This window comes from Euprymna scolopes, chromosome 1 (assembly GCF_053919585.1).
Source record: "Euprymna scolopes isolate OS-2025 chromosome 1, ASM5391958v1, whole genome shotgun sequence".
Classification (NCBI taxonomy): Eukaryota; Metazoa; Mollusca; class Cephalopoda; order Sepiida; family Sepiolidae; genus Euprymna; species Euprymna scolopes.
The window spans coordinates 1519393-1542991 of record NC_136482.1 but is presented as its reverse complement, the minus strand read 5'-3'; the positions used below and the strand labels follow the sequence as shown (position 1 = coordinate 1542991).

The following is a 23599-nucleotide window of genomic DNA, read 5'->3' as shown; positions in this document are numbered from 1 at the left end:
TGTCTCCTGAATTCATTATAACACTGTTGGTATTCTAAAAATTTTTTTATTTATCTTTGGCAGTTTTAGAGGCAGCAAAAGCATTCCTACCCAAAATGGCAGAAGCTAACAAGTCCATTGCTGATATGACATCAGAGGAAGTCAATTTTGAAAATGTTGATAGTGACGAAGAACACGTGGAAATGGTATGTAAATTGTAGCAATTTATTTGTTTATACAAATCAAAAAAATTAGTCCACAATCGTAATTCTTTTTTAAATTCAACAAATGCCTATATTTTTCTATTTATATATATTTTCTTATTTACCATCTTTGTAACTCCTAACAAAAAAAAAGATTAAAGAACATTCCAAAACAAAAGAGTTTGGCCATCCAACATAAACAAATTCTTGATAAGCTACCCTTTGAGTAATCCAATTTACAAAATTTCCATTACTAACGATTACTACGATATTGTCCCATTGACTACTGTACACTCTTCAACTCTTATTCTCGAGTGGCCTCCAGACCTTGATAAGTGATGACTCCTTTGAAAAAACAAAAAAAATTAAATAAAATAAAAAAAGGTGAAAAAAAAAACGAGAAGAAACTGCAAGTCAAAAATATGAAAAATTTACTTCTAAAATGATAGTGAATGCAAACGCACCCCCCACCCCCACCCTGAGAAAAATATTTAAAAGATTCTCAAGCTGCCATCTTAGATTTAATCATCAGATGTGTGGCGTGTGTATATGTTGTTTTACTCTCTTTCTCTATCTATATCTATATTACTAACTGTATATACGTGACGTTGTCAGGTTGAAACATATTGGTTGGCAGAGGGTTTAGTTATATACTATTTAAGATACACTGAATATCTTAACTTATGATTTTCCTGAAAGTGGTTTACATGTTGGAATTATTTTTATGAATATTAAACAAAAAATCCATGAATAAAGTTTCTTTCTTAGAATTGTTTGTATATCGCGGGAGCTGCTTCCCAGCTAACTATAGCATGATCGTTTTCAGGTTTAATTTAAACAAGTTCTTGAATCATTCTCTTAACCTTTAGTAAAAAAAATGTCATCGAAAAAGCATCCAAAGTATTTTCATTTTTTGAAGCTGTGGAAAACATTAGAAAACAATGATGCTTTTCAAAGGAAGAGTCATCCAAGGACAATCTCGAATCTAAATAAAAGAAAACCATATTATGGTTTGGGCATGTACGAAATGTGCAAGTAATATTTTTTTTAATGTTTCTATTTAAAAAAATTTTTTTAAGAAAATCTTAATTGATGCTGCAATGCAAAGAAGAATATTAACTGCCAATTTTTTTTCCGTCTATCAACCCCAAAATCATTCTATCCATTTTGCCTTTTTGTTCTTCTTATGCTATTTTGATTTGTACTTTTATAACCATTTTCTGATAAATACCAAGTGTTATACCATATATATAAATACTTACTGCTCCTCGCAGATTTCCATTAAAAACAAGTTACCTCCCTTTAATCATGACCCAAATTGTAGTGAGGCCTCAATTTGGGTGTTTTGAGTCATTTCTTAGCTATCATTACTCCCAATTCCATTTTAACCCTGGTATGGTAATACATGTCAGGAGCCCATCTTAGTATAAGTCTTTTGCCATTCCCAGTTTAGAATAGAATTTGAAGATAGTCTCCCCTCCCATATAAATCCGTGGAAGTTTATTTGCTTTAGGTACCTCGCGATAGAACCTTCGAGATTCACCTTATAATTACGTTCCAATAATGTAACTTGTGAAGTCGGCTTATGTTTTTAGATTGGGGGATCTTGTTTAAAGACTGGTTTAGGGTAATACCAGGCGTATTTAACAAAAAACGTTTAAAACGCGAGTAATAAAACATGATAAGTTATGTTAAGATGCTTCACTTTTTAGTAAGACTGAAATAAGAGAATAAATAAAATATGTGGCAAAAGCTGTGAAAATGAGGCTTACCGTTCAAACAACCTAGGTGTGCGTGTGTGCTTTGTCATCGCTGTGAAGCTAGGATAAGAAAAGAATTCCAAGATGGCGCCAACAGCGTTTTGTAATGGTATGATCTCGGAAACTCTTGCAAAATCTCGTGCATATATGCAAATCAGTTGGTCTTCGACAACTATAAATTCAGGTCGTTTTGGAAGGCAAGAGGCAAGGAAAGAACGGCCAGTTGGTAATTGTGTATGCTGGATCATGTTGGTGGCGTGTCTGTGGGTGTACTGATCGAACCGCTTTCCTGTCCCTTGCACATTGGACTTTGAATTGGTTTACATTGAACTTGCACTTTGGACTTTGAATTTGTTTACATTGGACTTCAACTTCAAGCTATTTCGGCAAATATCTCCGGTATGGGCAAGTTTGACCTGAAATTGATCCTAGAATTTGACGGCTCCCCGGGCGGACCTTCGGTGGTCGAATGGCTAGAGAAAGCCGAACGCGTTTGCCAGTTGTGCAAGATAAAGGACCCAGCTATAGTCATCCCGCTTAGGCTCACCAATGGGGCCTATGCTGTGTATCAGCAGCTTGGGGATGACACGACTATGGAACAAATTAAAGACGCGTTGTACGGAGCATTTGGAGCGGACCCTTTTGTTGCCTGGCGGCAATTTTCTGGACAGCGGATTGGGCCAGGGGAAATGGTGGATATCTATCTGGCCGACCTGAAGAAGCTTGCCGCCCCCTTCGGGGGTGCAAGCGACCGTATACTGGCGTGCGCCTTCCTGTCTGGGCTCCCGGAAAGCGCCAGTCGACTGCTGCGGGCGTCATCGAGGCTCAATGAGCTTGGATTAGAGGAGCTATTGGCTAGAGCCCGAAACATCATGAAGGACGACGAGGAGCCAGTCTTGGCGGCAGTTGAGGCATTGGAATCGCCTGTAGACAATGCTATAAATGTGGCGGCCCCAACCACTTCGCCAGGGATTGTAGAAGTGACGCGAAGCGCGCCCCGGATTATGGAGCACGGAAGCGGGTGCGTTGTTACCATTGCAGCAAGTCAGGCCATTTAGCTCGGGCGTGTCCGGGAAACGAGCAGGGGAAGGAAGCCGCGGCGCCAACACCCTCCCCAAAGCGGCTGTGAACAAGGCTCTCCCTGAAGTAATCGTGAATGTTGACGGGCGCAAACGCTCAGCGCTGGTTGATACCGGGTACACCCTAACCCTGATACACAAGGGATGTTGCACCGCGCGGAAGGTCCCAGTACTAACCGTTGGCAGAGGTTCGCTGATGTGTAGTGGGGTGAGCGAGGTCTACGTAAGCATTGACAGCGGCCCCCCGTTAGCTGTGAAGGCGTTGGTGGTCGACGGGGAACTACTGGGGTACAACCTTCTTCTTGGAATAGATTCCATTACACGGCTGGACGCCATCACCATAAACGGCGCCGGTGATGTAAGGTTCTCCCAACTTGAGATACCGGTCTGCGCAGTCATCACTCTTGAACCCGACTTCCACGCAAAATACGACAGGCGCACGAACGCCTGGACCGTGTCCTGTAAGTGGTCGAGTGACCAGCCACCAGTGTCCCTGCGGAATCGGCTGGCAGAGTATCCCCCTCCCGCACATCTTAGTGGGCAGTTTGGAAGGACAATGGCTGACTGGCTGGTCCCGTACCCGGAAGACGAACTTGGGCCCCCAAACGGGTTGATTCCCCTGATGGCTATCAGGCAGGAGAACAAACAAAAAGTACGACCCGTCATGGACTACCGGGAACTCAACGATATATTGATATATATATATATATATATATATAGATATAGATATATGAGAGAGAGAGAGAGAGAAATCGGTCATCTGCCTCTCAGTACAGATCAATCAGTTTTGTGTGTTTCATGAGTAAATTGCTGGAATCTGTGATAAATAGAGAAGTGGTCAACCACCTCAGCAGAAATAACCTATTCAATGACATGCAATATGGTTTTCCATTCTTGCAGGATCTACAGCTGATGTGCTAACTGTAATATCACACAATATTGGTGAATCTCTAAACAGGGCTTTATTCTAGAGCAATAACTCTTGATATATCCAAGGTTTTTGATAGGGTATGGCATAAAGGTCTACTTCGCACTATTTCCAGATGTGAAATAGCTAGAAATGTGTTCTCAATTATTAAATCCTTTTTCTCTCTGATAGGTTTATGAGTAGTCATCGATGAGCAGAAAGCTCAAAGTATTAACGCTGATGTCCCTCACAGTTCCATCCCTAACCCAACTTCTCCTTCATTAATTTTCTCCCAAATCACATTCTTAAATTATTCTTAGATCATTCATAGACATTTATACAGATAACACCCCAATCTATGGTAACACTTCAACAGCTGGCAATGATCAAAATCTTTCTGATTCTCTCTCTCTGTGCAATGGAAAAAAATGTAGCTGGTTAATTTTAATGCATCAAAACCAAGCTCCTCTCTTTTCATCATAATCACTCTGACCCCCATCTGGTCCCAATTGAAATGAATAGATCTCGTCTTGGGAAAGCACCATGTCTTGACAAGCTTCTGAGACGAACCTTCACTCCTGATCTGAAATGGAACACATGTGTCAAATCTGTTTCCAAGATTGCTGGAAAAATATGTGGATCATTCTATGTTTCCAGTAGTTATCTGACTGTCAATGAAATCCTCTCTCTGTATTAAAGCCAAATACATCCTAAAATGAAGTACTGTTGCCCCATTTTGGGCAGGAGCTGCTCGGAGTGCCCAATCTTTCCCTGAAAGAGCTCAAAACAGGTTTCAAAACCTAGTAGATGATGTCCTTTTCTCTTCCCTACAATGTCTTTCCCACACGAAAAAGATGTTTTGAGCTTGTTTCTGCTCTATTGTTATTTTCATGGCAAGTGCTCATCTGAGCTCCAGTCTATGGTTCCCTCTTGTCAAACTTTCACAAGAAAAACATTCGACTAGTTACAACCACTATCAACAATTTCCTCTACTCTCTAACTGTACCTAAATCTAAACACAGATTCCATGAACAAAGATTCTTTCCTATAACTTACACACGCATCACCACTTATCAAGGCCCAGGGGTCACTCGAGGATAAGGGTAAAAGCGTGTACAATAATCAATTGGACAATATAGTAATTGTCAGCAGTGGAAATTCAGTAAATTTGTTAACTTAAGGGAAATGGCTTATCTAGAACTTGTTTACATTGAACTTGAAGACAACCATATTGTACCTATTTACTATGCCTCCCCACGGGACAGAGTTAGACACCAGGGTCGTTTTTTAACGTGGAGAAAAGACAACCATATTGTAGTCAGCTGGAAAGCAGGAAAACAGAAGACAGTTCAACGGGCATGCAGTTCTAAGAAGGAAGCTTTGTTCATGAAATCTACATTTAGGTTTAGGCACAGATAAAGAGTGGGGGAAATTATTGATAGTGTTCGCAGCGAAACGAGTGTTTCTTGTGAAAGTTTGTCGAGGAGGGACCATGGATTGAAGCTCAGTCGAGCACTTGCCATGAAAATAACAATAAAGCAAAGACAAACTCGCTACATCTCTTCTGTGAGAAAGAGGTTGCAGAGAATGAAAAAGAAAAAGGACATCTCCTATGAGGCTACGAAGTCTATTTTGAACTCTATCAAGGCAGGATAAGTCCTTTCCAGCAGCTCCTGCCCAGATGTAGAAACGGTACCCCATGCTTGGACGAACTAGACTCTTATATAGATAGAGAATTGCATCAGCAGTGAGAAATCTATTAGATTAATAGAAGGATCCCACCATTTTTCCAGCGGCTTTGGCAACAGATTTGATGTACATGTTCCATTTCAGATCAGGAGTAAAGGTCAAGCTTAGAAGCTTGTCAAAACATGAGGCCTCTCCAAGACAAGAGCCATTCATTTCAATTGATGCTAGATGGGGATCAGAGCGTTGATTATGTAAAGATAGAAGCTTGGTTTTAGATGCATTAAAACTAACCAGCCACTCCTTTCCCCATTGTACCACATGCTCATCTTACATCTGTTTAATAGAGTAGTCAACCATCTCAGCAAAAATAACCTTCTTAGTGACATGCAATATGGTTTCTGTTCTGTAAGATCTACAACAGATGTGCTTATGGTTATTTCTAACAGGATTAGGGAAACTCTCAACGGAGGCTTCCTTTCTAGGGCAATTGCTCTTGACATATTAAAGGCATTTGATAGGGTATGGCATAAAATCTACTTCACAAGATCTCCAGCTATAGTATAGCTGGAAATGTTTTTTCAATTATTAAATCATTTTTCTCTGATAGGTTAATAAAGTAGTGATTGATGGGCAGAAATCAGAAGCTCTTAGTATTAATGCTGAAGTCCCTCGGGGGTTTCATCCTGGGTCCAACTCTCTTCCTAATCTATAATGATCTTCCAAATCACATCCTTACATCATTCGTAGACATTTATGCTGATGACACTACTATCTATGGCAGCACATCTAAGACCGTAAACGACCAAGTTCTCCCTGATTCTCTTTCCTCTGATCTTAAGCAAGTGGTATAATGGGGAAAGAGGTGGCTTGTTACTTTTAGTGCATCTAAAACGAAGCTTCTATCTTTACATCATCAACATTCTGATCCACATCTGGCATCAATTGAAATGAATGGCTCTCATCTTGGGGAGGCTCCATGTTTTTAGAAGCTTGACCTTTACTCCTGATCTGAAATGGAACACACATCAAATCCGTTGTCAAGGTCGCTGGAAAAATGGTGGGATCATTCTATTAATCTACCTGCTGATGCAATTCTCTACCTATATAAGAGTCAAGTACATCCAAGGATGGAGTATTGGTGTCACATCTGGGTAGGAGCTGCTAGAAAGACTTATCCTGCCTTAACAGAGTTCAGAATAGACTTTGTAACCTAGTCGAGGGTACCCTTTTCTCTTCCCTGCAACCTTTTTCTCATAAAAGAGATGTTGCGAGCCTGTCTCTGTTTTATCATTATTTTCATGGCAAGTGCTCGTCTGAGCTCCAATCTATTGTCCTCTCTCACCAAACATTCACGAGAAACATTCATCTAGCTAAAAACACTATCAATAAAATCTCCCACTTTTTATCTGTGCCTAAACCGAAACGTAGATTCCATGAATAAAGCTTCTTTCTTAGAACGGCACACCTGTAGAGATCTCTTCCATTTACCTGCTTTTCAGAGGAGAGTGCCGACAATGTGTGACTACGTGAATGGTATTGTGTGTGCACGACCAAAAAAGAGGTCCGTACTCAGTTGCATATGCATGGGTCTCGGGGGCATAAAAGACTGGATTTTCTTGTGTGGACAGTTTAAACCGTTAACAATTTTGTTTTTTACGTTACTAATAGTTTTTTGCTTTCTCCGTAGAATTTGGCCGTGTTTGAGTATGAAAACAGTGAATCATCTTCGGAAGAAGAGACGGATGATGAAGTACATGATTTGGGTGGAGTTAATGAAAATAATTTCCACATCAAAAAACCTGAGAAAAGACACAAACATCCTGTTATCAAAGTTTTAGATTCTTCACAATCAGAAAAAAAATCCTGAATATAACTGTACAGTTTTGTTTTTTTGTTTTGTTTTTTGTAAATAAAATTTTTATAATAAATAAAATAAAAAAAAAACACACAAGGCATCAGTCTTATGATATATCTATATTTCATCGGTGGAATGTTTTGTTTTTGTCGTTTTTTGTTTTTTGAAGAACAAATGCCTTAATGAATCTTGCTTTCCGAGCTGTTGGAAAACTGCTTCTGTAGTACCAGTATTCAAGAATTCTGGCGAAAGAACTGACCCATTAAATTATCGCCCTATTAGCCTCCTCCCACTTTTTGCCAAAATATTTGAGACCTTAATTAACCATGCTCTAGTCCAGCACCTTACAGATGCTAAACTTCTGACCGACCGTCAATATGGATTTAGACAAGCCCGTTCCACGGCAGACATCCTCACTGTAATCTCTGAACGCATATACCATTCACTGGACAAAGCGGGAGAGGGAAGAGCGGTAGCTCTAGATATATCTAAGGCTTTTGACAGGGTATGGCATGAGGGTCTCCTCAGGAAGATTAGATCTTACGGTATCACTGGTAGAATACTTAACGTAATTAAATCCTTCTTAGATAAGAGAAAAATCCAGGTTGTCCTCGACGGTCGTACATCTAAACAATATGATATAAATGCGGGAGTGCCCCAAGGATCTATCCTGGGACCTCTGCTGTTCCTGATATTCATAAATGACCTCCCCGACAAGACTGCCTCTGAGATGGGGATATATGCTGATGACACCACACTCTATAGCAGGCACGACAGGAAAACAAATGAACATATATCTAAAGTAATGGCAGAAACACTAGAGGATGACCTCCAATCAGTAGTGGAATGGGGACAAAAATGGATGGTAACGTTCAATGCCACCAAGACAAAACTGGTTTCATTCAATAATTACAAGAAACCTTCTCTACCACCTATAGCAATGGCCAACGACTCTTTATCTGAGAGTACGTCTCTCAAGCTCCTTGGCCTAACGTTCACTGGAAACATGAGTTGGAACAGTTACATCGAGGGCATTGCCAGGGCCGCTGCAAGGAAGGTGGGCTCTCTCTACCGTGCTAGAAAACTTTTAACACCCGAAAGTATCCTGTACCTCTATAAGGCCACCATTCGCCCATGTATGGAGTATTGCTGTCATATTTGGGCCGGTGCATCGGCTACTAGTCTCTCGCTCCTTGACAGGGTTCAAAAGAGAGTCGCAAATCTGATAGGCCCTAAACTGGCATCAAAACTTCAGCCTCTGTCCCATCGTCGAAACGTTGCATCCCTCTGCCTGTTCTACAAGTACTATAATGATGAATGCTCTGAAGAACTGCAAGCACTTGTGCCCCCACGACGTGAACACCCTCGACAGACCCGACAAGCTGCAAAATCCCACCCCCACACTGTAGAGATCCCTAGATGTAAAAGATCCTTCTACTCCAGTAGTTTCTTCCCCAGAACTGCTAGACTTTGGAATTCCATTCTGGGTCACTGCTTCCCCAACTGTACTGACATGCATAAGTTCAAGTGCAACGTGAACCAACATCTCGCTGCCCTAATCCCTACATAGTACCCCAGTAGATGTTTCCCCTGATAGTAGCCCCCTACACTAAAGTGGCAATGTGCCTTGTTTGGGGTGAAAATGTAATAAAAAAAATAAAAAATAAAAAAAAAAATTGACTTTTTTTTATATATTTAAAAAAATGAAGCCACCTAAAAATAATAAACAATTTAAAATGGAAGTAACTGTTTCCCCGAAATTATTTCCCTTGCCTCCAAGAGATTTTGATTACTATCTCTTTATTATAAAAGTAATTCTTCTTCAGCTATAAATAAATATTACTTGTTCATGTGTATAGAATTCTTTTTATTCAATCCATTCTTTAAATTTGTATCATATAATTTATATTGTAAGGGGAAGTAATTTTTTCTCTAAAGTTATCTCCCTTGCCTCAAATTTTGAACATAGTTACGTCCCTTGTTCATCTGTACAGAATTGTTTTTATATTCAATTCTTTATGTTCGTCCCATGCCTTATGAAGACAACAACTGGTGATAGGAAAATAAGATAAACAATAAAAATACGAAACCGTTAAGAGATTCAGCTTTCCTATCCCGTCGGGTTAACCACTTGACGAAGGTCAGAGGAATAGTTGGTCGAAACGTTGTGAAACAACTACTAGATGATAATAATAGTCCACAATAAATAAATGAATAAATAAAAACGAAACATTTTTTGAATATTGAAAAAAAAAAAAAAAAAAAAAAAAAAACTTATTTGCAGAAAATGCAAAGATAGCGATTTCTCAAGTTTTATTAAAAAGGATTTTAATAAACCAACTGTGGTAATGATCTGGAGAGGTATAGCAATAAGCATCCACACGCGGCATGTGCTCGAACGGGTGAAACAAAACAGTAAACACTAGGTGTATCAAAATTTTTGTAGGAATTTTTGACACCCCTAAAACGAAACTGCGAATAAAATATAAAAATCTCGTAATTTCTCTGTTAAAAGTGGGTTGTTTATTTTCTTTATGGATTATACTTCCAAAATAAACTATTACAGTTGTTTTAAAAGTAATAGAAATATTTTTTTTTTTTTTTAAACTAATGAATTTTCCGAACTCAGTATTTTTCAATTTTTAAACTTTAAAAATCTATCAAAATTTTTCTATTGATTCTATTTTTACGATATTTTCAGGGTCAATGTGAAATTTTATGTTCTTTCCAATAAACCGAATATAATATTTTAGACAAACGTTTTTTTTTTTTAATTCACGCCCCCACCCCATTTTCAAGTTTCTATTAAAAAGTAAATAATTAATTTACTCACAAATTGAAGAAGAAAGGTCAATAAATAATATATTCAAATTTCAAACAAAAAAAACGTAGTTTTTTAGAATTTTACCTGTAAAGTTTGAAGTTTAAAACCTTTTTTTTTTAAACCACGTTACTTGTTTTTTCTTTCTTTCTTTTTTTTTTTTTTTTTTAATGGAACCTTGGTCCTTGCTCCTTTAATTGAAAAAAAAAATTAGGGCTTGAATTACATTTTTCGAGGATTTATAAGCTTGGAAAGACAGGGGGTCGAATAATTCACGCCTCCCATTTTGAAATGTTTATTAAAAAGTAAATAATTAATTTATGTACCAAAGTCTCTTATATATCACAAATTGAAGAGAAAAGGTCAATAAATAATATATTCAAATTTAAAACAAAAAAAAAAGAACTGTTTTTTAGAAATTTACCTGTAAAGTCCGAAGTTTAAAACATTTTAAAAACAAAAAAAAACACGTTGTTTTTTTTTTTGTTTGTTTGTTTTTTTTAATGAAACCTTGGTCCTTGTTCCTTTAATAAAAAAAAAAAAAAATTAGGGCTTGAATTACATTTTTCGAGGAGTTATAAGCTTGGAAAGATGGGGTGGAATTATTCACTATTTTCACGAAATTTCTGACACACCTAGTGAAACACTAGCACTTGAACCTGGAACCCTTCCATTACAAAAATAATACAAGTATGCAAATTTAGGTGCTTTTCAGAGATCGAGGAGGCAGCATAAAGACAGGTTGTTTTTGTCCAACACAAGTCTTTCTGTAACGTGGTTGTGACACTTTACATTAGCAATTCGTTGAAAACCAGGTCTTCATTTTTTCTTTCTTAACAAAAGTTTTTTTATCACCGTTATAATTGTTTTGACACCACTTAAGTCTCTCATAATTGTTCATCTCACCTGGTGGACACTTTTCCTCTTAAACCTCACACAGGCCGTAGCTAGCCATTTCCCGCCTTTGCTTTACACATCCAATCCATTTTCTTTGACGTCCACTTTGTTTCTGCCCGATCACGTGCGGTATTTTTTCTTTTTTCATCTTTCTCATGAATACTTCCTAATTTGCATATGCACATTTTTCAGCTACTGCTGCTACTGTTAATTTCCCCGCAAACCAGCCATCCTTTGCTGCCGCCGACATTTTCCTACACGCTCATATGTACTCTGTTGCATTTCATTTCTTGACACTTCATTTGCATTCGTGAGTTTGTTGTCGATTGGAAAAGGAAATAAAAGAACAGGACCACCACTGCTGCTTAATTGAATAAACAAACATTTCGTTATGCGAGAAAGAAAGACCAACTCCTAGCACACGTTTTATTCTCAACACAAAAGTATGTACGCGACTGAAATAGGATTTCATTCCCTAAAAATGTTTGATCATGGAAAACGTTCACCAAAAAAATTTCAATCAATAATCGAAAAACAATGCAAAATCTTTCACCAACAAAAATGTTTGAGGAATTAAAGATTTTAACGGCTGCAATCAAGCAATCAACTAACTTTTCTAATAACTAAAAGTTCAATGCAATACCGTTAAAGTAAGCAATGAATTTCTAGATAGCTTATCTGCAAACATTAAGAATTTGTCTACGACAAATCTTGGAATTTGTTATTTGAAAGATACTTTCTCAACAGGTTTAAGTAGTATTTGAAGTGCATCAGGTAATATGATTTCAGTTGACGGCTAAGTTAAATTAGAACTGTCCTTTAAAAAAAAACATTTTCTGGAACATGCTTAGAAGTCAATTCTTTGTTATTCATAAACGACCTCTTTGATAACATTGTGTCTGAGATGGGTATATTAGCCGATGATATAATGCTCTACAATAAGCATGAGGGGAAAAACAGACGTACACATATCGAAGGCAGGATCCTTAAAAAACAATCTTCAGTCTATAGTAGAATGGCACCATAAATGGGTAATAACATTTAATGCTACTAAGATTAAACTTCTTTCCTTTAACAATTATATCTTTACACAAGGCAGTGTTGCACTTTACCCATACAAAATGGCCTGTAAAGACAAAAATTTTTATTTTTCTCCTTCCTCATATTTTCTGCGTTCTAGCAATCCACCTTTGGAGTGATAATTATAGAATCAAGAGACTTACTAGTTTTCACAGGAACATTAGAAAGAACAGCACCAGAATCATTAAAAGAAAAATTGTCTGTAAAAATGGGAGCAAACAGATCAACTTTATCATTAGAAGATGAAGACCATTAAAAAGAGGAGAAATAGCAGATTTGTCACTATTAACAAAACTATTGCAAATTTTTCAAAAATAACGAGATGGCTTTCATAAACTCGTGCCTTTGAAGAATGCTAAGGATCCACTGGCCAACTACTATCAGTAATGCAGATCTCTGGGAGAGAACTAACCAAGTACCAGCAGAAGAAAAGATCAGAAGGAGATGGCGATGGATCAGACACACCCTGAGGAAACAACAAACGAATATCACATGCCAGGCCCTGACCTGGAACCCTCAGGAAAAGAGGCCGACTAAAAAACACCTGGAGAAAAGACCTGGAGGCAGACGCTAAGCTGACCAGCTACTCCTGGAGAGAGTTGGAGCAAATCGCCCAGGACCGTGGATGTTGGTAGGCAGTTGTGGATGGCCTATGTCCCACCAGGGGTTCAAGGCTTAAGTAAATAAGTAATCTTTTAAGATGAGATAATCACAAATCCTAGACAATCACAATGATTGCTTCCGTAGAACTGTCTTGACAATTCTCCCCACTCTCTATCTGTGCCTAAAACTAAACAAAAATTCCATGAGCAGAGTTTATTTCCTTGAACATCGTCTATATATATATATATATATATATATATATATATATATACATATACTGTGGAACTGCTTCCTAACTGACTACAAAATGGTTGTTTTCAAGTCTAATGTAAATAAGTTCTTGTTGAGCCATCTTCTTACATAATTAAACCCTACCCAAGTTCTACCATTACTGACCATCATGATGTCGCACTATCTAGCTAACATTTATTAATCCTTATCCTAGAGTGACCTCCTTAAGCAGTGACCCTCAAGTAAAAAAACAAACCATCTTAACAATACTGATGGGAAAACAATGGTTATGATGAACAATGGCAGAAACACAAACAGATGAAAATCAGGAAAATTAGATTTGGTTTGAAACATGATGAGCAATGCAAGTGTCAATTCCAATAAGAAACCAGTCACTTAGCAACAGCATTCAGAGACATACCAAAGATAGGACTTCATGGAACATCACATAACTATTCTCAGGCAACATTGAGTTATTTTTCTTCCCTTTTTCTATCAAGCATATCAACAATTAACATTTCATCACTGCGTCAGTTGCTTATATTTTCTGTACCGTTCTCCCTCAAAAGTAATGTGGTTCATTTGGAATATCTCGGGCCATTTGCTGTAGGCATCTAAAACAACAAGAAAGGATTGTCCATTTGTGGGCCCTGCAATATGGAGGTGTAACCAGGGGGAATCTGGAACAGGCCATGTAGAAAGTGTAGATTTTCAAGGGGATTTAGCTGCTAGCTGACATTTAGAGCAAGTGCATGCAAGATCTCCCAGCTGCTTTTTTTATTACATAGGCATAACCACTTATCAAGGCCCAGAGACCACTCGAGGATAAGGGTTAAAGAGTGTACAGTAGACATTGGACAATATAGTAATCGTTAATAATGAAAATTCAGTAAATTTGTTAACTTAAGTGGAACAGCTCATCAAGAACATGTTTACGTTGGACTTGGAGACAACCATATTGTAGTCAGCTAGAAAGCAGGAAAACAGAAGACAATTTCACAGGCGTGCAGTTCGAAGAAAGAAGCTTTATTCATGGAATCTACGTTTAGGTTTAGGCACAGATAAAGAGTAGGGGAATTATTGATAGTGTTTTCAGCTAGACGAGTGTTTCTTATGAAAGTTTGGTGAGGGGGGGGAGACCATGGATTGAAGCTCAGTCGAACACTTTCCATGAAAATAACGCTACATCAGAGTCAAACTCGCTACATCTCTTCTGTGAGATAAAGGTTGCAGGGAAGAGAAAAGGACATCTCCTACGAGGCTACGAAGTCTATTTTGAACTCTATCAAGGCAGGACAAGTCATTTCTAGCAGCTCCTGCCCAGATGTGGCAACAGTATTCCATCCTTGGACGTACCTGACTCTTATATAGATAGAGAATTGCATCAGCAGTGAAATATCTACTGGATCGATAGAAAGATCCCACCATTTTTCCAGTGGCCTTGGCAACAGATTTGATGTACGTGTTCCATTTAAGATCAGGACTAAAGGTCAAGCCTAGAAGCTTTTCAAAACTTGAGGCTTCCCCAAGACGAGAGCCATTCATTTCAATTGATGCCAGATGAGGATCAGAGCGTTGATGATGTAAAGATAGAAGCCTGGTTTTAGATGCATTAAAAGTAACCAGCCACTCCTTTCTCCATTGTACCACATGCTCAAGATCAGAGGAGAGAGAATCGGAGAGAACTTGGTCGTTTACGGTCTTAGATGTGGTACCATATATGGTAGTGTCATCAGCATGAATGTCTACGAATGATGTAAAGATGGGATTTGGAAGATCATTAATGTAGATCAGGAAAAGAGTTGGGCCCAGGATGGACCCCTGAAGGACATCAGCATTAATACTGTGAACTTCTGATTTTTGCCCATCAACTACTACTCTTATGAACCTATCAGAGAGAAATGATTTAATAATTGAGAAGACATTTCCAGCTATACCATAGCTGGAAATGTTGTGAAGTAAACCTTTATGCTATACCCTATCAAAGGCCTTTGGTATGTCATGAGCAATTGCCCTAGAAAGGTTGCTTCTGTCGAGAGATTTGCTAATCCTATGAGATATAACTGTAAGCACATCTGCTGTAGATCTAGCAGAACGGAAAACATATTGTGTGTCACTAAGAAGGTTATTTTTGCTGAGATGGTTGATTACTTCTCTATTTAACACAGATTCCAGCAACTTACTCATGATCCACAGGAGACTTATTGGCCTATACTGAGAGGGTGATGAGCGATCACCTGAATTCTTAAATACAGGGCATACTGATGAGATTTTCCAGGGTGATGGGAAGCAATTCTCCTTAAGACAACGTTTAAATAGTTTTGTAAGTATGGGCGCTAGTTTAGGCTGAAGTTTTTTGAGCACTGTAATTGGAATACCGTCAGAGCCAGTTGCTTTACTGGAATCAAGGTTTTTGATTAGCTTGGTAACATCACGTACAGATATTTGTATATCACATAGTGTGTTTTCTGATACAGGAGGAAATATTGGGGTTTGGCGGCCTTGGTCACAAAGGGTAGAATTAGCTGCAAAGTTCTTGGCAAAGAGTTTGGCTTTGTCTGATGCTGACGAGATTACCTCAAGTCCATTGATGATAGTTTGGATAGAGCAGACGCTTCTGTTCAGGATTCTGTTTGCTTATCCATTTTTGGCCAATAAACGTATCCACGTGCTTTCATGCGACTGATGCCTTGGTGTCTGAAATGGAATTGTTTTAGAATTCTGTTTTGCAATGATGAGGGAATGATTACCCATTCGGCAAGGAGAAGTATACCATCAACCTCTGATAAGGAACATTTCTGTTGAAAGAATGGTTAGTAACTGTTTGTTTGCAGGTACTGCTGGTCACTGGTATGGTGGTAGTGGATGACTTCTTGTAGTAGAGTGTCAGAAGCTGTAGCTTCTTTAATCATGTCAAAAGTAACCAGTAGTTCTCTTATTTTATTGAAGAGATTTTTGCTTCAGGGATATTGCTGCAACAACAGAGTCCTTAGGTAGCCTATGGTGTGTACTAATTAATCTCAACAGGGCACCTGCATGCCTAAACGAATTGGTTGAAAGGTACTTTATTGTGAAATTGTAGTCGATTGGCAGTATACACTGGGATACCTTTCTTGGATTCAAAAATGCTAATCAAAGGTTTATGGTCTGTAACCAAAGTGACGTCCATAGATCATTTTATGGAACTTCTTTACAGCATATATTATCGCCAATGCTTCTTTCTCGATTTGACTGTAGGTGTCAATGACCTAGATGCATGAGCGATAGCTTTCTGACTGCCGTCAGGAAAAATGTGAGAGATCACGGCTCCAACACCATAGTAAGAAGCATCGGAAACCACGATTATGTCCAAAGATTGATTAAAATGGGTCAAGAGAAGATCTGAAGAGAGTAAAACTTTGATTTTGGCAAAAGCAGCTTTGCATTCTAGTGACCAGTTCCATGCAATTCCTTTTTTCAGGAGGTTATTGAGAGGAGTTTGGATGTGGTGTAAGTTTGGTAAAAATGAGCTGTAATGGTTTACCAACCCAAGGAAAGAACGTAGAGTTTTGACGTCTGTTGGAGCTGGCATGTTTTTGATGGCTGATATGTTCTCTGGGTCGGGTCGTCTATCTGTTTTGTCAAAGATGAAACACAGATATTTTATTGACGTTCAGTAGAATTGACATTTTTCAGCTTGTACATGGAAACCATATTGTTGGATCCTATCAAGTACAGTGATCAGACGTTGTAAGAGTTCGTCCTGCGATGTGCCAGAGATGATGAGGTCATCTATAAATGCTGCAGCTCCCATTATGCCTGTCAGCATCGCATCCATGGTCTGATGGCATATAGATGTGACAGTTTTAACCCCGAAAGGAAGATGGTTGTATCGGAATAATCCCTTGTGAGTGTTGATTGGCGTATTCATCAACTTCGATTTGTAGGAATACATCAGAAAGATCAATTTTTGCAAAACAGGTTTCACCATCTAATTTGGCAAAAAGATCTTCAGGTATTAGCAGGGGATATCGGTGTGTATTTAGTGCATTATTTAGTCTCGTGGAATAGTCAGCACAGATGCAAACCTTGCTGTTTGCTTTTCGGACCACAACAATAGGGGCTGCCCATCTCGAATAGTGTGTTGGTTCTAGTACTCCAGCTTCTCTAAGTCACCTTACATGCTAAACTTCTGACTAACCAACAATATGGATTTAGGCAAGCCCGTTCCACGGCAGACATCCTCACTGTAATCTCTGAACGTATATACCATTCACTGGACAAATCAGGGGAGGGTAGAGCGGTAGCTCTAGATATAACTAAGGCTTTTGACAGGGTAGGGTATGAGGGTCTCCTCAGGAAAATTAGATCATACGGTATCACTGGAAGAATACTTAACATAATAAAATCCTTCTTAGATAAGAGAAAAATCCAGGTTGTCCTCGGCGGTTGTACATCTAAACAATATGATATAAATGCGGGGTGCCTCAAGGGTCTATCCTGAACCTCTATTATTCCTTATATTCATAAATAACCTCCCCGACAAAACTGCCTCTGAGATGGGTATATATGCTGATGACACCAAGCTCTATAACAGGCACGACAGGAAAACAAATGAACACATAGCTAAAGAAATGGCAGAAACACTAGAGGATGACCTCCAATCTGTAGTGGAATGGGGACAAAAATGGATGGTCACATTCAATGCTGCCAAGACTAAAGTTGTTTATTTCAATAATTACAAGAACCCTTCTCTACCACCAATAGCAATGGCCAATGACTCATCTGAAAGTATATCTTTTAAACTCCTTGGCCTAACGTTCACAGGAAACATGAGTTGGAACAATTACATTGAAAGCATTGCCAAGACCGCTACGAAGAAGGTAGGCTCTTTTACCGTGCTAACAAGCTACTAACACCCGAAAGTATCCTGTACCTCTACAAGGCCACCATTCGCCCATGAATGGAGTATTGCTGTCACATCTGGGCTGATGCATCTGCTACTAGTCTCTCGCTCCTAGACAAGGTTCAAAAGAGAGTCGCCAACCTATGTCCTGAACTGTCATCTAAGCTTCAGCCTCTGTTCCATCGACAAAATTTTTTGTCCCTCTGCCTGTTCTACAAGTACTTTATTCGTGAATGCTCTGACGAACTTGTGCCCCCACGACATAAACAACCTCGACAAACCCGACAGGCAGCTAAATCCCACCACCACACAGTAGAGATCTCTAGATGTAAGAGAGCCAGTAGTTTCTTCCCCAGAAGCGCTAGACTTTGGAATTTCCTTCCGGGTACCTGCTTCGCCAATTTACTAACATGCAGAAGTTCAAGTGTAACGTGAACCAACATCTTGCTGCCCAACTTCCTACATAGTACCCCAGTAGCTTTTGCCCCTGGTAGTAGCCCCCTACACTAAAGTGGCAATGTGCCTTGTTTGGGGTGAAAATGTAATAATAAAGTCGATCCAGTTCCTTTTCAACTATGCTGAGAGCTACATAAGAGACGGCGTTTGGGTCTAAATATCGGCTTGCTATTTGCTTTCAACTTGAGAGTGGCTTTCATTTTTGTGCAACATCCCAAATCTCAAAAAACATTACTGAACTTAGACTTAAGCATCTAAGTAAAATGCTTTTCAGTGTACTGAACTGATAAACGAAAATGTGTTGAAGACAGATTCCAATGGGACTGTGAAGAGATGGAGTTCTTCTATCCAGTCTAAACCGATCAGGTTTAAGATCAGTGTCTGTTACATAGCAGGTTCCGATGAATACTCTGTCTTGGAAGGAAACAGAGCAATTCAGTTCCCCAGTAAGTTGAATATCATTTCCAGATGCACTCTTGGCAACATGATTGGTTTCTAATAGGTCCGGTTTCCCAATTTTCGTCCATGTTTTTCACGAGATTAGAGTAATGTCTGATTCTGTGTCAAATTGGAAACGAACTGGACACTTATTTAATCCAACACTTATGTATGTTCTGCGAGATTTGTAATCGATCTTAAATGAGGCAGACACTGCATTTGATTTCCTCTGCTGGTTTTTCTTTTTGTAATTTTGTTGATTAGGCGATTTGGCCTTAGGGGGATGATAAAAATTTTCTCTGTGGTCATGTTTATGACACACTTGGTACTTGTGTTTTCTGAAGAGACAAAAACGAGCATAGTGCCATTCACCGCAAGACCAGACGGTGGTTTTTTATTCCAAACTTTGGGGCTATTATTTGAGTTGATGTGTTACATTAGTGAAGGTAGTGTTTGTTGCTGCTGGACTAACATTGTGTCCTTTTTTAAGTTTAACAACCTGGACAGTTACGTTTTTATCTGTTTCAAGCTTTACTAGCAGTTGGGAACGTATTTCTGAATCGTTTGGTGACTGTAGATTTGCTATAAAAATTAGACATTTAAATTGGTCCTCAATCAGTGTTTGGAGGTGAAATCTCTTGCACTCGTGATTCACACGTCCGACATAAGTGACAAAATCGTCGGACTGCTTTTTTGAAAGTTTGAAACAGTTATAACGAATATTGAATAGGGAATGTTATTCCCAAAAAATGTCTGTCAAGATACTGATAGTCTCAGTAAAAGTCAAATCAGAAGGTTGTTTGGGTAAAATAAAATTTACGAACCTTTCGTTTTCTTTTGTACCCAACTTTCATATAAGCAACTGTTTTTTCCAGTCGTCGTCGAAAAATCATGGTAAAATGTGTCCGGGTTAGCAACTGTTAGAAAAATCATGGTAAAATGTGTCCTTCCATTGTGAAAACCATGAGCTGAACATGCAGTTGTTGTCGGCGAATTCTGTAATAATGTTGGAAAGCTCGACACTAGATGAATTCCCAGTGTTTTGCAACTGAAATTTTGGGGGTGATGTCGTTATTAGATTCAGTTGGATTTTTTCAAACTGGTCCTGTTGATGCACCAAAATTTGTTTGAGAACTTCTGCGGAGATAGACACTTTTTTTTTTTGAAAAGTGTGTTTGTTTATTTTATTTCCAAATCTTCGTTGCCAATTTGTTATATCGTGGGTTCATTAGATCAATATAACATAAAATATCCGCAGGGAGTCCAGCCCTTCACGTTTGGTACGTAGCAGCTCATGAGGAAAGAACAAATAAGGAAACATTTCACTGTTACATAACGATATACATTTATTAAGAGGCATGCACACACACACGTAACTACAATTCAAACATAACAGATGAATAGTAATTGTCTGTATTTTTGAGATGAGGTGTTTTCATTTATTGGGATTGTTGGACTGACTTCCTCATCTTCAGGATTGAACTCAGCACCTTTGGGTAACTGTAAACTTTGATACAACGTCTAGGACCACTCGGCCATATGTCACTAGGACAATTCTTAGTTGGTTTTTGTTAATGTTAAACCTATGTTGTTATTCAAGGTTTTCTCTCTCTATTAGAGGTGTCCAAATTGCTTCAGCCCTACGCTTGGTTTGCTCAGTAGGTTGTTATGTCCGAGCGTGTGAGCTGTTTCTTTAAGTTTTCTCACTTTCCAGTGGGTCTCTTTGTTTATTATTTTTACTTCATCCCATAGGGGACGATAGTCCCCCCTCTCCATCGGGTATAGCCAACCATGTCTGGATGGAGAGGGGGGACCATGCGGAATTGTTCTATAACTTGGTAGGAAGGCATCGATTTTCTCCTTCTGTTGCACGCATGCTTTTATGCCCTTCTCTACTGTCTGGACCATCCTTTCCGCTATCCCATTTCTTTGAGGGTGGTAGGGAGGGGTCTTGTAAGGTCTGCATCCTATTTTTCTTAACTATTCATGCAAATCAGCATCCGCAAATTCTGGTGCATTATCCGTCGCCAATGTTCTCGGTATCCCGTTTCTTGAAAATATTACTCTTAATATTTGTTTTACGGTGGTACTTTTTTTTATCAGGTATCTCTTACCACTTTGGGCCAACCTGAATATGCGTCTACTAATATTAATAATAGTCCTATAATAGGCATGATCCATGTGTACTCTGCTCGACGGTTCTGCTTCCTGGGGCCACACATGTATTTTCTTTTGCTTAAAATTCCTGAGTTCTGTGCATTTTATGCATTTTTTTACATAGTCCTCTACGTCTCTTGAGTACCCTGGCCACCATGCTTCCAATTTTAATCTTTTTTGCATAGCTGCTACTCCACAATGTACGTCATCATGTACACTTTTTATAACCTGTGTCCTCTGTGTTTCTGGGGGAACTGCCAAGTCTCCATTACATATTACCCCGTTTTCTATAGTCAGTTTAGTCCGCAAAGGAAAGTCAGAGAGGGGGTGATTTGCAGGGTCCAGTGTGGAGTTGGAGGCAAACCGACTGGCAAGCATGTTAGCCTTCTCGGTTGCTGAGCAAACAACCTCATGATTGTTGGATAGTGGGGGAATTGTGGATTGCCCATTATTTACTACACTGTTGTAGATTTTTCCAGAAGTCACGGATTCCTAATTTCTGTGCTTCGATGCGTTTTTTGGTGGTTTCAGTAAATTCTCTCTTAGCTGTCACTATTTCTTTCTTACAGTTACTTCTAGCTTCTATATACTTCTGTCTGCTTGAACTGGACTTATGTCGGTTAAATCTGTGGTACGCATGCTGCCTTTGTGCGATGGCAACTGCACAACTAGAAGTAAACCATTGGGGAGAGTGTGGCTTGCTATAAAACATCCGCATGGGAACATGTGCTTCAATTGCTATTTTGAACCACTCAGTGGTCTCATGTGCGCACTGTTCAGTGGGAAGTGAAAAGATATTTCGTCATGGAGCTTTTTATAATATCTCGTTGTTTTGAATAATGGCTCATCCATTTTGGCTCTAGAGTTTAGTGCGATTTCAACAATTATCACTACATGATCAGCATTTCCAAGTGGGCTGTGGGCATTCGTAACTCAATCATCAGGGACTGTGGTCAGAAACAGATTTAAAAGTGATGCATTTTGTTCTTGCTGGTCAGGGAAACGGGTTGGAAACGTAACCATCTGTGATAGGGAATGAGATATAGAGAAGCTATGTGTTGTGCTACCAGCTGTGTCTGTGTAAGTAGAAAATCCAAGCTAGTTATTGTGGTGGACATTGAAGTTATCAAATACATGGACTTGTGCACTAGTGTCGAGGGAGAGTGCTGTATCTATGCTGTCAGAGACTTTGTTTATTAAGGTACAGTCCTGGGTCGAGGGAGAGCGGTAGATATATATATATATACTAATATACCAATATATACCAATCCTTATTTAAGAAGCTCAATGTAATTACAGATTAATATAGTATTTTGTCATTTATTCACTATATATATATATATATATATATATATATATATATATATATATATATATAAAGCTGATTGGCTAACTAAAATCTCAATTAGAAGGTACGTATATAAAAACGACAGACAACCACAAAATTCACGCATAAGCCTGAAGAGTCCTAGAGTGGATGAAATGCAGAATATACAGTGTAGCTTAATCGCCATATATATTTTATAACTTACTATATATATATATATATATATATATATATATATATATATATATATATATATATATATATATATATATATATATATTGTAGATATGTTTTATAAGAAGGACTTGCAACTATCAACCAAATGTATCCCCATACCTTCTAAAGACACCTTTATAACCAGCTTAATTACAAGTATAAATATATTTATAAGGAACTTGAGATGGAAAGCCTACCATTTTGATATCAATTTTAAATCCAGACCTTTATTTCAATTTTTTTCAGATACATCTGCCTTACTTTTAATGCTAGGTTTATTTATGGTGTCTTTTAAATTTAATAAAAACCCTTCACAATTTGCTGACGAGGAGACCTTGTTTATTAAAAAACTATATGTAATAATTATCGTCCGTAACTTGATGTCTACCACAATAAAAACACTGTTTTCCGAAACGATCGTACAGATAATTGATTTTGTTGTTGTTCCTTCTTATAAAACGGATTTTTAATTTTAATTTAATTATAATTGGATTTTTAAATTATCAATCACATTACTTAAAAAATATATATATATATATATATATATATATATATATATATATATATATATATATATATATATATATATATATATATATATATATATATATATATATATATATAAAATCGAGATAATACACTGATTAGAAATCAGATGAAAAATCCTGATAGATATTACTTGAAGTAATACTTTCGGGGCGCTCAAAAAGTCAAGAAGGGGAAGCTCAACATTTAAGAATAGAGCAATATTTAAGTTCTATATATTCTATAAATTCTATATATTCCTTTTGTCAAACAATAAATTCTTAATTCGAATATGTGTCTATATGTTTTTTTTTTTTTTTTTTTTTTTTCAGAATTTAAATATAACCACTATCAATGAACATTTACATAATTTTAATAGAATATAAATAGATGTTTTAAAATTAATCATCATGCCTGTCTAATTTATGATTCTAGACCATAAGATGTTTCATCACTCCTCGTATTAAAATAGCGAAATCATTCAATTTCTG

General features: G+C 38.1%; 1 protein-coding gene across 1 annotated transcript in view; it reads left to right on the top strand.

Annotated features, from left to right (window-relative positions):
• The window catches only part of LOC145243585 (uncharacterized), a 68856-nt gene extending 61248 nt beyond the window's left edge, over positions 1–7608 (top strand). The window contains exons 3-4 of the mRNA XM_080106859.1: positions 64–185; positions 7305–7608. Of these exons, the coding sequence (XP_079962985.1) occupies positions 64–185; positions 7305–7484 (302 nt within the window). The 3' untranslated portion in view covers positions 7485–7608. The remainder of the gene's footprint in view (positions 1–63; positions 186–7304) is intronic.
• The last annotated feature ends 15991 nt before the right edge of the window (positions 7609–23599 follow it).